The following is a 17,401-nucleotide window of genomic DNA, read 5'->3' as shown; positions in this document are numbered from 1 at the left end:
ACTCTTGAATCCCAGGCATCAGCCTGGGAATCCAGCATGGGACTGATCAAGACCCCCTGAATCTGGGTGTCAGTGAGGAGGCCTAGGTAATCTATTGAGCCTTGGACAGCAGATCAGTACCCATCCCAAGTATACACACGGTCTCTGGACTCCCATAGAACAATGTGAGGTGCACTCTCACCCTGAACTCTTGGGGAAGGGTCTAGGCCCTGCCCTGTATGAAATGACAGACTATGGACACCCCCATGGAGGGCCTCACCCTCCCTGGGGGAATGAGGGGATAACGGGGGGGGGGATGGGGGAGGGCACGGGAGGAGGGGAGGGAAAGGGAGAGGGACCTCGTACTGACTTGTGAAGCAACCTTGTTTCTTATCTAAATTTAAAATGGAAAATAAAAAAATATTAATAAAAAGAAAAAGAAAAAAAAAAGAGTTCAATTCTCCACGATGTCAAGGCTGCACCTTGGGATCAGAAGTGATCGTGTTGTAAGAACCACAGACCAAAACTCCCTTACAGCAGGGCAGCGGGAACTCCAGGCCACTTTGGAGAACTAGATCCAAGACAGTGATCGTGGAGAACACCTGGACTCACAGTTCAGACCCTTGCCCTGCCCTGGTTTTCTTGTTATTTCCCTAATTATCAGTATCCCGAAGATGCTGGATGTCCCTGGATTGGATCCCTTTATCCATTCCCTTCGCAATGTGGACACTGAATCAATCTCTTTTTTCTGCTTTTTACCATTTCTTCTGTCTTTAGTTGCTGCAGTAGAATGCGTTGCCAGAGCCCTTCTGTGAAGGAATGCCATGGGCTGTTTTGGTTAAGTGTTGGGAACACTAAACTGGTATGAACAACCATGAGAACCAAGGAATAGGAACAAAGAGGAAGTATGTGAAAGGACTCTGTCTGAACTCCTCTGGCCTTCCCTTCAACTCTACTGATGTATCTCAGAAAGAAGCTAGTTGGCACTGGAGAAATGAGGTTTGTTCAGGCCCAAGCAAATGCCAAAGACAGGTATGACTGGACTCCTGTATCCATGGGAACAGTAGTTGTGACCCAACAAAGGTTAAAAAATATTCAGGGAAGTTGAGTGTGTTGGCCCTGCTTTTAATCCCAGTATGGGGGAGGAAGAGGCAGACAGATCTTTGTGATGAAGCCAGTCTGGTTTCATAAGTTCCAGGCCAGCCAGGTCCACATAGTAGGCCTTGTCTCAAAACAAACAATTGAGGGGTGAAGGTTGTACCTGTGTTGAAAGTGTTGACTTTCTCATTATGACCCAAACAACATAGTATAAGGATGATTTCCACATCTGTGCTGGATTCAGCACTGGTTTTGTTTGTTTTTCAACAAGATAGGGTTTGTCTGTAGCTTTGGAGCCTGTCCTGGGAGCTGGTGCTAGGATCACAGATGTGTGCTACAGCTCAGCACTACTTTTAATTTGGGAATGGTGCACACACTGTACTACTATCTATTAGGTGTTTATGCATTCTCAGACGTGGTATCCCCCAGAACTCCTAAAACAAAGCCTTCCTCCATACCTAAGGATCACCATACACAGGGAAAATTTGAATTTGAGAAGGCAGAGCTCAGTATCTGCTACAGATCACCCCTGGATCACACAGCTGACACTCAAACAATGCTTCTAAATACAACTCAACTCACTGCCATAAGAAATTCATATTTATTTCTATTTAATAAACTGCAAATGTTTGTGGTACAAAAAGTATCTTCAAAGTGAGCAAAATTCCAGCTGGTACAGGATCAGTTTCTAGGAGACTCACTGTGTCTCTTTGGTCATAGGCCTACCTGAGTATTCTTGACTGGATGGCAAAGTCAACACACAACTCACAGAGCTGAGGTCAAACAACAGATGGAGTCTAAAGAGATCCGGAGAAAGGCAACTCCTTATCACCGACAACAAAACGTCAGAAGTCCTCAGCATGCACCTCCACACAGACAGACAGATGTACAGACTCCATGTGCTGATGTACTTAGAACAGGGTCTAGTCAGTGCTAAATTCTACCCAGCTGAACCCTAAAAATGTAATTGTTCTTAACCGACACAAGGGAACCTTTTGTGGTTTAATCTTACATATCAGTATATTCTCAACTAATGGTCAGTCTTTTTAAGTTATTATTTGCATAAGGTGGTATTACAAGTAAGACTTAAAATTGTTTCAAAGTGTAAAAAACAGAAAAGTATATGAAAACAGATGTTTATTACAGAATGTTAGAAAAATATCCAAAGTGACTGTGTTAAATAAACAAAAACCACACTACCATAGATGAGAAAGACCCAGCAGCATGCAGACTGTTCAGGTTGGAGAGGCATATCTGCTCCTGGTGAGTCACTTCTGTAAAGTTCTCAAATATTTGAGTCCAAAGTGAATGTATGAATTGACTTGACATGATTCAAAAAGTAGATTATAAATATAAAGGCAGTTGAAACAATGGCAATAATTAGTTTCTAACAGTCATTCCAGGACAATAACTAGAGAGCTGTTCATATGTGTCCTGTCTGTGTGTACATACACACAAATCAAAATCAGGTCAAAAATCTAGGGAGCGGTGTGTGCCCACACATTTGAAGACCCTTAAGAATACCATAAAAAGGATGTATAACATCCATTACACATCTGTTTCAAGAACAGCATATTACCAAAATTATGCACTTCTTTACAGGTAAACACTGGAGTATTAACTACTACAGACACCACAAGGATGACTTCAAACCATGGTGTGTTCACAGGCAGCTGCTGTATCTGAGGCATCCATTTTAATCTTGGGGCTTTAGGAACATCTTCTTTGTTTTAATGGGTTTTATATTTCCATTTTCATCTTCTTCGTAATTGGCTCGGTCCCTCTTCTTGGCAAACTTTTTTCCAATTGTTCCCACCAAAGTCTCATATCTGTTAGGGTGATACACAGCACACTTTAATTTCAAATAAAAAAGTAGGAATAAGGCTTGCCAAAAGCATCAAGACAAATACAACAAGAAAAACAAAATTTATGATGAAAAGAGATTGCATGAGTTAAAAATCCATGCAGTTGGCTAAGGATGATTAAATTCTCTGCTGGTTTTGTTTCTTATCCCCCAAACAAACTGAGAAGTACGTTTGCAGTCACCGGAGGCAGCACTGGGGTGAAGCCCTCACGCCAGTGTGCCCCAGCATGAAGCCATTGGGCCCATTAGGAGCAGGCAGTGTGCACATACATCTTCCCACTGTGCACTAGGTGTAAAGCTCCATGGACTGTGCAGTCAGGACACCGGGAGAATGCTACAACAGCTCCTACAGCATAGTTACCTTCTCGCCATTTCTTCATCTGACACATCCACCTCCACTGTCTCCTCTTCTTCTGCTGCTGCTTTGTTCTTAGAATTCATCTGAAGCATTAACTTCTGAAAAATACACCAGTGCTGGCCATCAGGGAGGCCTGGGAAGGGCTGGTGTCAAGGTCGTTTTTCTGACAGTGGAACCCCTTGTGAGACTAGGCAAAACTCACAAGGGGTTCTGTGCAAAGCTTCATGCCACAATTGCCAACAGCACCACCTGGGAGTCCTAAGAACAGCTGGCTCGGTGTCAGGTAAGCCATCTTTTAGATCACACACCCTACTCGTCACTCATAGTAAAGGGGGCACATGGCTAACAGTGACAGGGGAAAGCAAAAGTAAAAAAAGGAGAAGGTTCCCCAGCACTCCAGGGTGGACAGTGTATCTCTAAGTCCTCAGCACTCCCCCTTCATTCCCCAGCACTACAGGGTGGACATGTATCCCAATGTCCCCGAGCACTTCTCCTTCATCTTTCTCTCACAACCCTACTGATCACTGTGATTTTCTGACAAACAGTAGTTTCTGTGTAACAAAGGGGGGCTGAGAATGCAGGCCTTCACAGACACGTACAGGACTCATGAAAACCTCTCTGAGAACAGAGTCCATGTTGGAGTCCAGTGACTCTGGTCATTTCTTGACCATTTCTCATACCAAATTCTGAGGTGTTATATCTGGACTTTCCCACTGAGGAGGCACTTTGGGGGGCTTGCCCACCTAAACCCCATTCTTTGTCATAAACCCCAAATGTTTCCTTCCTTTTGCCTCAGTCTCCTGCCCATTTAAAGCTTAAAAGAGGCTGGGGCAGAGAAAATGAGTACTAACACAAACATGATTAGTATGGACTCTGTATAAATATAACACTTTGGTTATAATGTACATTCCATGTGTATTTCCTAAACAAAAACACTGCCCCCATAACCAACTCTCTATCTTTAAATAAACTTAAGTGTATGCTTAGGTGACCGTGGTTTTTCAGAGGCATTCAAAAAAGTGATTCTCTTCTGGGGACATCTCACCCACCAGGGCACAGATGACAATGGCTTCAGTTGAGCTGAAGGAAGCAGGTGTGCTACTGCATTTAGAGGGTGGAGGCCAGAGGCTTGGGGGGTAGTCTAGATCCTCCTTTAATGTCCAGGACAGCCAGCATACAAGCTAGCCCCAGTGTCACTGCCTAGATTGAAGAACTATGGCTGAAGAGGTACAAGCTAAAGGTTTACAGCACACATCTGTGTGGACCAAGCCACAGGAGGGCTCCCAACAAGGGCACAAGAGGGCTTGTAAATGTGACAAAGTAAAGGCCTGCTTTTCTGTGACGCTGAGTCAGGAGATTGAAGCAATAGCCCAGTCACAAGGTGAACATTTATTTTCCAAACAGACTTTCTAACTGATTCACAAAAACAAAAACAAAAAACAAAAAACAATCTATTTAACAGCTTGGATTAAGGCCTGTCCATTACTCCATTACTAAGTCAAATGACACCATTTTTAAATAGCATTTTTCCATTAAGAAAGAGACATTTACACATGCTGGAAAATAACTTCTCATAACAGCATCGTATGAATAGTCGTGACATTCCTGTAAAAGACCGAGTTGAAACTAACACAGTGGCAGCATCAGGGACTGCACACCGCTATATTAAATTACCCACTCAATTCTTCCATAAAACCAGACTGCCACGCTGCAATTTCTTTAAATAGCTATGGCAATATTTCAAGACTTGTTATTTTTCATATAATGAGGAGAAATGGTACCTGGTGGGGAGAGACTGACGCTCAATTATTGGCAGGAAAAAAATTCAATTGTAAAAAAAATTTAAAAATTGAAGCAATTATCTTTAATACCTCGACTTCAGGATTAAATCCTCTGAATGACATCCTTCCATAGAGAAGATCTTCACATAGTGAGAAGCTCTGCTCTTCTATGATGAAACTCCTGAGCAGGATAAGAAACCTGTATTAACACTGCATTTGCTTACAACAAAGTGGAGAAGCAGAGGTCAAGCCTGTATGGAAATCCATCTTCCTGGTCTCAGAGGAAGCAACAGCACAGTGAGATCTCTAAACAGGGTTAGAAGCAAAAGCTGATCCAGCCAGCAAGGGCACTGGAAGATGAGAGCCATGGGTTCAGGCATGGCTTCCTCTAATCTCTGCAAGTAATTACATCACACCTCAGGAATTCTCCATAAACTTGAGCTTTCCAAAGCAGAAACAAAATACCTGACTCTTGTACAACCCCAGGTGCTCATTAAATACCCACGCAAGAACAACAATCAAAGCACAGGACAGGGAGGAAACATCAGGCCGGGCAGCTCTCACAAGAGGCAGGACTGGGCGGAGCTCTTGGCTATGAACACTAAAGACAGAAGACTGGCCTCGATGGCTTATGCTTCTGCAGAGAAGGGCTTGAGACATCAGGAAAGCTGGACCAGCAGGACGGAAATGATACTACAAAACAAACTGCAGCTGCTGAGATGTTGGGCAAGTGAAAGCACAGACAGCTCCGGAGAACAGACCCCAGGATGTCTGTCTCTAAGAGTGACCCAAATCCAAGGTGCACACACACATTCTCCAGCAAGCCAGCAAAGGCCTTCGACTCCTTCATGGGGTCCTGCTCTGTTTCTCATCAAGAACTACCCCCTCAGCCAATGCCCACAAACACGCACAGGTGTGTCCAGGGGCTGGGGACAGCTAGGAAGGGAAGAAGCTCTGCTCTCATGGGCATCCTGGTACAGACATGGTGTTAGAAAAGAAAACATTTATACCACACAGGGGCAAAAACACAGGTCATCCCATTCCAGAGAGAGAGGGAGGAAGGGAGGAACCACACTCAGTTAGCAACACAATAGCCAGTAAGACAAAACTGAACACAAATATTTCCACAATGAGCTACTGAAAGCATTGGGCTGTGCCAACTGTGAAGAAATGCCAAGTGAAGCAAGTTCTCCATCAGGAGCAGGGAGCAGAACAGAGGCCAGCCTTGCCGAATTGGAGAGGCAAACCCAAGTTCAGGACCACAGAGGTGACTGGAATACACGGGTCAGGAAGACAGAAAGAGACAATGGAATCTGAGACCTGCTGTGAGGTCTCTGAATAGAGCTCTGGCTGAATATTAAGTTGCACAGCCACAGGGTGAGTTCACAGCTAATGACCAGATAGATGCTCAGGGGAGGCCAGTGCTCTGGTGATGATTACTTCAAAGTTGCCAGCTTAAGATGCTGCAAATTCAGGTTCTCACAGCATAAATCCTTTAGCGGTGCAAAACCAAGGCTGGAGAAGGACTGTATCCCTCACCATCCCCCACCCTTCATCCCTGACAATTAATTATCTTTGGCTTCTGTCGTCAAAGGTTTCTTTCTTCTTGGCTTCTTTTACAAGAGTTATGGTTGGTCCCTCAAGGGTTCGTGTGGTGGAGGCCTGGTCTCCAGTGAGGCCATGTGAGTGATGGAGCCTTTAAGATGTGGGGCCTAGTGGGGAAATCACCAGGGACACTGCATTCAGGAAAATAAAACAAAACAAAACCTGGACTCTAGAGTTCACTCTCACGACAGTGGGTGTCATAAAAGCCCGACCTGAGTCTCTGGCTTCCTGCCACCTTTGACTCTCAGAAATCCTTTCACACTAGGCTCTTGATAGAGCTGGACTGATACCAGTGCCATGCCCTTGATGTTCCAGAATTTGAGCTAGATAAATCTCTCCTTCTTAGGACACCAGCCTCAGGCACTTCATCACAGCAATGAAAACCAGAATAGCACGTCAGAAAACAATTTCTATTTACAATGTACCCTGGGTATTTATTATCTGGGGTAGGGGCATTTTCTAGCCTATAGTATTTGGGAAATAAAAGTGTGCTCGGCCATATACATACAACAAACACTGCAGCCTGAAAGGAACAAGGGGATACTTGAGGTCTGTCCAGTCAGAGAAGAGATCAAGAGTCCCTATTATACCTAGCAGGAAAGCCCACACCCTGAGTATGGCTAATTTAGCCAGAGCAAAGATGAGAAAACCCACTGTAACCAACAGTAAGCTTCCTGGTATGTCAGTCGGTTGTCTAGTGGAACAAAATCCACTAGATTAATGAAAACAACTCAACTTAGAGAATCAGCAATAGTCACCCTCACACACAAATCACTAGACATGCAAGGGAGCAGGAAAAATAAATGATGGAGTCAGGGAAAAAGTATTTTAATAATTAAAAATGTATTATAAACATACATTTATGAAACATACCTCAGAATTTCAATGAAAATATGAATGCAAAAGAAACAATCAAGAAACCCAAACTGTAAGTGGAAACTGCAGGAAAGTACCAGATATGAATTCTACAATCAAGGAAAAACAAAACTGTCTGAAGAAGGAAACTGCCATGGGCATGATGGGGACACTGTGACCCAAAGGCTGAAGCAGGAGGGCTGAGTTTGAGACTAGCAAGGGCTGCAGAGTAAGGCCCTGCTTCAAAGACAGAGTACAGTCCTGTACCTACTACAGAACAAGGATCTTTCTGAAAATCTTCTGGATAAGAATACTTCAGACCCCACACCACTTCACTGCTGAAAATATGGTCAGCACTCCAGAAGAAACAGTGGAGTATTATCAACTTTATACAAACTGGGAAAACAGAGGTGGTAAGAGTACTTAGCAACTGACCTATGGCCCAAATCAAAGATATTAGAAACAATGCAGGGCTACATTTTTATAAAGATAGCCACAAATTACTTTTTTTTCATGAAGATATTCTTTATTGAATAATTCCGTACACTAGATCTTACTGGTAGAACAGAATGATGGAATCCATTTCAAGGACATATTAACTCCAGAGGAACAAATTAGTCAGCCGCCCTAATGTCTCATAGCCACAAACTATTAATAAAAATTATGGAATTGGAACATGTCTATAATCTCAGCACTCAGTAGGTACAGGCTGGAGGACTGGGAGTTTAAGACCTCTTCCTCTCCTGACACAAAAAATAGAAGGTTTTCATGTTCAGAAATTATAGCAATTCCTGACATTTTAATAGGAAACAGTAATCATTTTTTTAATTAAAAAGCAAAAATATAACTTGCCCTTAGCTAACTAGAGAAAAGAAACTAACCCTGCTGATGAGAAGCATCTGCTAAAACACATAGCAAGCTGTACCCGGAATGGACAAGTCAGTGCTTTCCTGAGACATCTGCTCTCATCTTCTATCCAGTAACCCATCAAATAACGGAAGGAAAGGAAACAGAAGCTGGAGTTCTGGATCTCCTAGGCTGCTGTGCCCTGCAGCAGAGAGTTAGCTCCTACACCATGCTCTCATCTCACAGCTTCCCTCTATGTCATGGGGATAAGACAGCGAAAAGTTATTTATGCCTTATTTTCCCAGGAAAGGAAACCCAAGTTATCTTCCGAGAACAATATGCTGTATTAGAAAAAAAAAATCATATCCCAAATGAGGCTGAACTGTCCTACCCTTTGGCAAACAACTGAAAGACTTTGTGCAAACTCAACCAACACATACAATGACTGTTCCTCATCAATACTAGTCCCCCCTGCACACTCCTGGTCACATTATCCCTAGCCTCGCCATCTGTGTTAGTCCCCATGCACACTCCTATGTATATTATCTCTTGAAAATTTTTCATCTTGATCGACAGTTTGAGCCTGTAAGAAGCACACAGATTAAAAAGTCACTTCTCTGGGGAATCTGGACTTTCTCTTCCTAGGAAAATATGTCACCATCCTAAAGGAGTAGATAAAGCAAAATAAAGAAATAAATAATAACAACACAGCTAACTAAATTGCAAGTTAACAGGGGGAAAAGGGAAAGACATATATGTACCTAAAAACAGTAGGTAAAACATTTATCCATTTGACAAAAGCATAGATAAATAATATACCATGCTGAGGTAAGAAAACGAACAAGCTAAAATGCTACACAACTTCCAGGATTTAGACAAAAAGATGGGGGTGAATCTACCACTGTCCAACCCAAGACTCTTTCAAGTGCTAGACAGGCTTGGAAGCAGAACAAAAGACTACCTTAGGTATTACCCAGCTTCTGTCCCTCCAGGCAGTTGGCTCTGGGAAAAACAACCCTCTTAAGCTCCAGTTCCTCAACAGCAAAGGACACAATGACGGTGGGTATGCTTGGGTTTCTGTGAGTATTTATTAACTAAGGGAAATGAAATGCTTAGTTCAGGACAAACTATCAATATAGCGATGTTTGTGACATGAACGGCATTCAGTGTAGTACTGATACAAACAAACAAACAGCCCTTGGCCTGCCAAAGCAGTTGAGGCCTGCCCGTATAACAATCCAGCTTTGGGTCTTTGTTGAGCCCATGTGGAGCACACACAGGCTCATAGCTCTTAGAAGAAAAAGAAGCACTGCACTAGAAGGATGAGTCAGCTTTACAGGGCTTCCCAAACCACTGTTACAAACCCCAATAAACCTACTCTTTCTCCTTGAACTCTGGCAAATCCAGGTACCAGTGCTCATCACTGATCATCTTCTTTTCCTCCTCTTCTAGTTGTTTCTTGGTTTCCGAGTCCAGGCCTCTTTGCATGAACTGTCAAAGAAAAGGGAGCTGTCTCAGTGCCTTTGCTCATCTGTACCATGGATACACAGGCCAGCTGGCAGAGTTCAGCAACAGTCCTCTGAAAATCAATGAACCTGGACTTGTTTTAGTTTTCCAGACTCCCTTGTGGTCCAAGGTTGCCCCTTGGTGTAATCCTAACTGCCCTAACCTTCCATTTTTCCTCAGCAGAAACTTTAAGGCAAACAGTCACACACATCTACCCTGGATAGAGAACAGAACACACTATGGCTATGAATAAAGCACATCTAGGTTTAGGAAGGTGTTCAATTTACTTGACAGTCTTAGGACACACTCTAGAACTAGCAATTTTATTTCCCTCACTCAAACTGAGGGTCCAGAGCAGACTGGGGGAAACCACAGCCCTCAGGAGGGCTCTCTATGGTCTACAGTTTACCAGGCATAGTCATGCTGATTCAATTCTAGGCACCAATGGCAGAGCTCAGTAGTACATGAGTCCTCACTGGCCTACAAGCCTAGAACATTTGCTATCTTGCCCCTTACAAAGGGTAACAAGCCCTGTCCTAATGTCCAGAAAAGAACCCAAAATGCAAACAAATACCATCTCTACCCTGGCAAACCTTCTATCCACATCATTCTCTCCCACCAAAAATAACTCCATCTTAAATAGCTGCCCCAGCCAGAGGAATTCAAGAATACTGACAGTCCTGGGATAAAGATGCTTGTCTCCAAGGCTGACAACCCGAGTTTGGTCCTCAGGACCCACTTAGAAGGAGAAACAACACTGGTAAGTTGTCTATATGTGCCATGGCACACACACAAAAGAAATAACATAATAATGATGATGATGATGATAATAAAAACGGATCGGGAGAGATGGTTTAGTGGTTAAGAGTACTGGTTGATCTTCCAGGGAAGACAGGCTGGACTCTTAGCACCTACACTGGGGCTCACATCCCTCTGTATCTCCAGTTCAAGGGGACCTGACATCCTATTCTGGCCTCCTTGGGCACCAGGCACTCATGTGGTACAGATATACAAGTAGGCAAAAATGCTCATACACATAATTTTAAAATTTTAATCAAAAAGTTCCTAAGACAAGTGACTCAGGATTAAATGTCCAATGCTGTCATACTTGCCCTATTAGCTTTACCTGAACAGCCACCTTAGCCGGGTTCCCTAAGCACCTCCGCTCCATGCCCTCTCCCAGGACACTACTCTAGTTGTGCACATTACCTTCTGTCCCACCAGCAAGGTCTTTGCCAATACAGCTGCTAAGATAAACAGAACACGGGCAATGCTCTCCCACACACCTGATCTTGTTCACTTGGGTGAGGGGAAATAATTGCTTTAATTATTTTCAAGCCAAGAGGCAGATTTTTAGTGTCCACCCTGACTGCTTAGCACAGGCTCATTGGGTTTATTCCAAGAGCTAAGACTACTCAGTGTTCCAGGTCCACTCCAATTCTCTGCAATCAGTATGATTACAAACTGCTAAAACTGGTAAAGACTCAAACTTCGCTCACCTACAGAAAGAAGTACTTCCCAAACTAAATTGGGGGCAGCTTGCCCTCCCTCCATCCTCATTCTGTACACTCCCAGCTGCAGGCCAACTCAGCTGCATTCAAAGCTTCCAGGGAAAGCTTACTCCCCGACCCTCAAAACAGTACACATTCATTCCTTATTTCCTTTTCTTGGAAACGCCGCTGCTCTCACTGACGGCCCACACCTTAAAAAGGTTTAGCTTAATGAACCACCCTTAAGATGGTGGGAATCTGACACCACCCATCAGAAACAGTATATTCTGACCTTTTCCTGTGCCAGCCATACGTAACAGGAGACTCCACTGTGGTGGGGGTAATGGGCCACCACTCCCAGAAAGCCACATCATCCTAGGGGTACACAACAGAAACGCTACAGTGTACTGTGTGGCTAAACTATACTGTCTTTTTAGCTGTTACTTCTGTTTCAGACACCTCAGGTGTCATTGGAGATGACTGTGGCTACTTCAAATGTTACTGTGTGAATTAAGTGACTTATTATATATGAAACAAGAACAATGTCTGAATACAGGAAGGACTATAAATATGTTCCATTACTGTTATTTAAGTCTCAAGATTTAGCTTTTCCCCATCTTAATTCATGTGACTTTAACCCTCACTCTCCTTTTCAGATGGTAGTTAGGTTGATTCAGGTTTCTGATGTTGTGGTCTTTTTGACACTTTGAGACAGGGTCTCCTGTCTGGTCCAAGCTGGCCACAAACTTGCTAAGCAACTGGGATTACAAATGGGTACCACCAAGCTGCTACTGTTCAATATCAAATTTAAAAAACATTGGGCTGGAAAGTTGGTTCAGTGGCTAAGACTTCTGGCTCTTGTAGAGGTCTCAATAACCACATCTAACAGCTTACAACTCCAGTTTCCGGGGTTCTAACACTTTCTTCTGGCCTTCATAGGCACCGGAACACACATGGTGTATATTAAAGGCATACAGGCATACATAAAGAAAAATAAGCATAAACCTTTTAAAAAGGTTTTGTTTAAAAGCTGATGAACAACTCATTTCACCCCACTTAAAGTTATCTTCATTCCCACCACAATGTCAACTTTCATCCAGAACACAGGACCTTTTAGTTGGCCTTTCTGACTGTAAGTTTGTGTTGTGGGGCTGAGTTTCTCTCTCATTAATTATTATCCACAGGACAGTTAGTGTAGCCTTGATAGGTAACAACTCATGAGACTGTTCCTGGACATAACAGTTTCCTTACTGCTCATAAGATAATGGGGAACAAAAAACTTCAGTCTGGGTCACAAAGTTCCTTGGGTGCTGTGACCACTAATTTTTCCAGTTTAGTTTTATGCTCCTTTTCTTTCCGACATCCGAGCTACCTTTTGTTCTTGGAAATGTCCGCAATGTTTTTTTCTCCCCCTTAGACTTCTGAACTCACTTGCCCTAGTTTAGATACTACCTGAGATCCTTTCACGTTGTTTCTTTTTAAGGACCACTTCTCGCGAGACGCCTAAGTTCCCAGGCGGCCCTACCCCTTCAGCAGTCACAGCAGGTTCTTATGTTTGTGCAAGCTCCGTCCCCACTACGGGCTTCAGGCGAGTCTGCCTCATCATAATCTCACCCCAGGTGCCCAACGGCCCGTAGGCGGAACGAATGAATGGATACGCGGGCTGCGGTCAGCCAGGGCCAATCTGGGGTCCAGCCTGCCCGTCGCCTCGGCCCGAGTCACTTCGGGACATCTCGGAGCTCAGCCGCCCCGTCCGACACCCCAGCAACCCCTAGCCCCCGCACCTTCATGCGCAGCAAGTTCTTGGATAACTTAGTCTTGCGTTCGGACGCCATGTTGGGTACTTTTCCAGAGGCTCCGGCGCCACGGCGCTTGCGCACTGTCAAGCGCGGAGCGTGACGTCGCATTAAACGTGCCCCGCCTCTCGCCACGTCGCCTTCTCTCGCCGCAGTTTTTAGCCCCGCCTCACGCCTTTGCCCCACCCCTATGGCCACACCCTCCCGCGTTGCCCCGTCCCGGTACCCGGTCTTGCCCCGGCCACGTGCCTGGAGCTCAGGGGTTGGTTTAGCTTCTCTCGCTCGGCTCCTCTGGCGCGCAGGGCGTCTCTCCCCAGGGAGCTGTGGTAAGAACCCGGGCTGCCACGGGAGGCGAGGGTTTACCTCAGGAAGGCAGATTAACGGGAGGCCGCTGGAGCTGTGGGCGGGGCCTCCGGGCGCCGCGACTCCAGGGGACCCCTAAGCGCCCTGTCTGTAGAGTCCTTGCTGATAAGCCGCTGAGGTTGCTGCCAGAGTTTAAAAGGTTTAAAAACATTACTGGCCTGCTCCGTAGGTAGCTCGTTTTCTAGAAGTCCCAGGAGCCCTTGAGCCCAGCCACAGAGTGCAGGAGGTGACCACAAGCCAATTGTTGGGAGTGACGTTGCCCTGTAGCATCGCTGCACAGAAAACTGATAATACACCTGTTTGCTGTGCATCTTTGAGCTTGGAGAATTTCCCTTTTAAACAGGAAGAAAAACAGGAACTAAAAAGAGCTGAACGCGAAGAATGGCGACAAAGAACTTGTGAAGGGGCCAGGATGGTTTAGTGGGCATTTGCTGCCAAGCCTGAGGACATGAGTTCGATCCCTGGGATCCCATATGATGGAAGGACAGAAGGTGTCCTTTGACACACATGCTCATGCCTCACAACAAATAAACGTAAATCATTAAGAATAATAAAAAACCCTTGAGCCCTATATTAATGTAAACAGTTGTAAATGCAGTGGCTTTAGTACTTTTCCGTTTAGTGCTCACTGTCCCTACCTCCTGAAGACTTTTTTCCAAGGCCATTCTCAGGTTCCACACTTCGGAAGACACCGAATAACGTTCAGCTGTTTGCATGCAGTGGACGTCATTTTTTGAGCTGGGTGCTGTACCTTGTGAGAACACCGAAGAACACATCATTGTCGTTTATTAAGCAACCTGCTGGAGAAGTGGTAAAGCTGAGATTCATAAAACATTCCGGATATTAAAAGCCCTGAAGGTTTTCTCGGTGGAGTAAATAAAGACATATGTGTTAAGTGGTTACAGAAACACATTTACTCATAACTGTGAGTGAGTCATTGGAGAGTACCAAGTGGCTAAAAACACATTATCACCCTTTCCTGGAACTGGTATTCTGTACATTAAGAAGTAGTAAATACTCCGAAAGAAAGAAAACTATTGTGGTGAGTGACTTTTAGGGTCACTTTAAATTTAGTCCAGGATGGTCCTCTTCAAATGAAAGTGAGAAGTCTTGAAAGTCAAGAATTTTTTGTTGTTGTTTTTTTTCGATACAGGGTTTCTCTGTAGTGTTTTGGAGGCTGCCCTGGACCTTGCTCTGTAGACCAGGCTGGCCTCAAACTCACAGAGATCCGCCTGCCTCTGCCTCCTGAGTACTGGGATTAAAGGCGTGCTCCACCAACGCCCGTCAAGAAAATATTTTTGTATAAGACTTGGAGGTAAGTGCACGCTTTTAATCCCAGCACTCGGGAGGCAGAGGCAGGCAGATCTCTGTGAGTTCAAGGCCAGCCTGGACTACAGAGCGAGGTCCAGGGCAGCCTCCAAAACAATACAGAGAAACCCTGTATTTAAAAACACCAAAAAAAAAAAAATAGAGAGAGAGAGACTTGGAGGTAAAGTATACAAAGAAGAGAGCATAGCATTTCCTCAAATGAGAAGAAGAGAACTTAGCAGTTCATTAAATGAGAACCAAGTTCTTGTCCCCAAGTTTACTAGTTGTTACTGGCCTGACCACATGTGACCAACTTATGCCTCCTTCATTCATATATTGAAGTCTCAACCCCCATTATATCAAAATGTGACTGTGTTTGGAGATAAAGAGACAATTAAGTTAAACCAAGTCCTTTAAGGTGAACCCAAATCCAGTATGCCTGGTATGTTGTTTTTGTTTTTGCTTTCTTTTTTTTCTGTGCTGGAAATGAAAACTAAAAGCCACACACCAGGCAAATGCCCTACCACTTAGCTACATCTCCAGTCTTGTGTTATAAGATGGAAACTTCTGAGCACACCAGAGATGTGTATGCTAAAAAAAAAAAAGTGGCCATTTACATGCCAAGAAAAGAAGCCTCAGGAGAAGCCAAAGCTACTACCACTTTGGTCATAACTGTAAGAAATAAATACTACACCCCAATCCAGTCTGTAGTATTTTGTTATGGTGGCCTTAGAAAAGTGATAAATGCAGTAAGTATAGATTGCAGTTGCGACAAGAGCCTGGTGAGCAGAGGTGACATAGCAAGGGCAGCTGAGCCCCTCTGGCCTGGAAAAGGCAAAAACTATGCCCCAAATGGTGTGACATTTAAACAGGTGAGAAGAGTGGAGTCAGTCGAGGAAGGGCCTCCCAGGCATCGCCACGGCTGTGCTACCATTGCTGCCTGCCACCCACTCCTCATCTTGCAAAACTGAAAGCTTTGTACCAAGCAAACAACAAGCCCATGCACCCGCTAACCTCCTTTCTAACTCTGAACTTGACTCCTGGGTGGCGTACTGAATGAAGTGCTTTGAGAACAGAGGTGAAGAAGTGACTTAGTCTCTCATCTACTTCCAGGAAACGGGAGGGAATCTGAATTAACTCTTGAAGGATGAGTCGTTTGGGTTAAGAGGAGGAAAACATCTACCCCGGTAGATAGAATAGCGTGTGCACAACCAGCAAAGGCAGTTAAAAGCTCCATAACTTTCCTTTGGACCTCTATTGTTTCTAGTCTATTTGAACACTGGATTTTGATTTTTTTTCTCTTGAAACACTGATGTTATTATGTAAGTTATTCAACACTTGTTTGAGGGATAAAAGCCAAAGTTATCAACAAGTCAACTAAAAAATATTCTGTATGTTTGACCATGCAGATACTTAAAATGAATACCCAAAGGTCCTACCTCTCAAAATGCAATACATGCGAAGTGGTTTAAGACTAATAGTGTAATTGTGGCTTTGAGTTACTCCCCACAAGGGGAGATGATTCCTTAATCTTTTGATGGTACTAAAGTATAGAGCACAAGACAGATGTTGTACTCAATAACCTGTTGTGATTATAAGAAAACTTTGTTTTGTTATCAGAATTGTCTTGAGTCTTCACATAATTCTGAGTTCCCTCAAGAAAAGGACCCCTCTCCCCATTCAGCCTTCATCCCCTTTGTTTTGGCAGCATTGATTTCAGAACTGCCTGGAGCAACACGTATCTTCCCAGTTTTGGAGCCAGAGTGGACAAGTCTGGTGCCAGCAGAGGAAGCTTTTCTTTCTTTCTTTTTTCTTTTTTGGTTTTTCAAGACAGTGTTTCTCTGTATTGTTTTGGAGGCTGTCCTGGAACTCACTCTGTAGACCAGGCTGGCCTTGAACTCACAGAGATCCGACTGCCTCTGCCTCCTGAGTGCTGGGATTAAAGGCGTGTGAAACCAACGCCCGGCAGAGGAAGCTTTTCTTCAGTGACTCAAGGCCATATTAAGTACCACTTAATATTGTTCTTCATTTGTTTGCAAGTAGCAGGTATTGAGTTATTGTAGTGACTTGTACAAAACAGATTTATTAGGATATTCATAGAATTGATAAGGAGGGTTGAAAACAAAGGTAGAAAGGTCACAAGTTGGGGGGGACCACCACGGGATCTAGGAAGCAGAAATGAATGTAAACTGCCATGGTAAGAATGAATGAACACCATTGGATTTCTCTGCTCTTAGGACACACTGCACATGATTTCAAAGTCAAGTAGAGTTTCCTTTTGTCTTGGTTTAGGGTAGGACCTGATTTATAATCCCAGTGAGACCACACTGTGGGGAGAATAAAGCTTCAAAGAAAAATCTTGCTGTTCCTCCAGGAAGAGAGAGTCATTACATTACATTAGCCCAAATGACAGTGGCAAGGACAGAGACCCACATAAGGCAGCAAAGGGGAGAATGCTGTTGAGAGCCTCAGAAGACAAAGAATTTATTGTTGATTGGGAAACGCATATTTCCAACATCAAACCTGTCTTTTCTCACAGAATGTGCCCCCTC

General features: G+C 44.1%; 1 protein-coding gene across 2 annotated transcripts; it reads right to left on the bottom strand.

Annotated features, from left to right (window-relative positions):
• Positions 1–1,659: 1,659 nt before the first annotated feature.
• On the bottom strand, positions 1,660–13,311 carry Mphosph6 (M-phase phosphoprotein 6). Of its 2 annotated transcripts, none has more exons than XM_005073073.4 (5): positions 13,167–13,311; positions 9,765–9,877; positions 5,171–5,261; positions 3,303–3,397; positions 1,660–2,906 (listed from the first exon to the last, which is right to left on the bottom strand). In XM_005073073.4, the coding sequence occupies exons 1-5, from the start codon at positions 13,287–13,289 to the stop codon at positions 2,774–2,776; spliced, it is 555 nt and encodes a 184-aa protein (XP_005073130.2). In that variant the 5' UTR covers positions 13,290–13,311; the 3' UTR covers positions 1,660–2,773. The 2 variants fall into 2 exon arrangements, with proteins under 2 accessions (XP_005073130.2, XP_040592156.1); XM_040736222.1 differs by lacking the exon at positions 13,167–13,311 and adding an exon at positions 12,835–13,042.
• Positions 13,312–17,401: the final 4,090 nt, after the last annotated feature.

Source organism: Mesocricetus auratus, unplaced genomic scaffold (genome assembly GCF_017639785.1).
Source record: "Mesocricetus auratus isolate SY011 unplaced genomic scaffold, BCM_Maur_2.0 Super-Scaffold_6723, whole genome shotgun sequence".
Lineage (NCBI taxonomy): Eukaryota > Metazoa > Chordata > Mammalia > Rodentia > Cricetidae > Mesocricetus > Mesocricetus auratus.
Note: the sequence above shows the minus strand (reverse complement) of the source record. Positions and strands in the feature narration are given on the sequence as shown.

Excerpts from the sequence above, each read along its gene's own strand:
- Mphosph6 (XM_005073073.4), bottom strand. The coding sequence starts at position 13,289 with ATGCGACGTCACGCTCCGCGCTTGACAGTGCGCAAGCGCCGTGGCGCC. Across the intron at positions 3,398-5,170 it reads GATTTAATCCTGAAGTCGAG|AAGTTAATGCTTCAGATGAA; the intron begins GTATTAAAGATA and ends TGTATTTTTCAG. Across the intron at positions 2,907-3,302 it reads GATGAAGAAATGGCGAGAAG|ATATGAGACTTTGGTGGGAA; the intron begins GTAACTATGCTG and ends TCACCCTAACAG.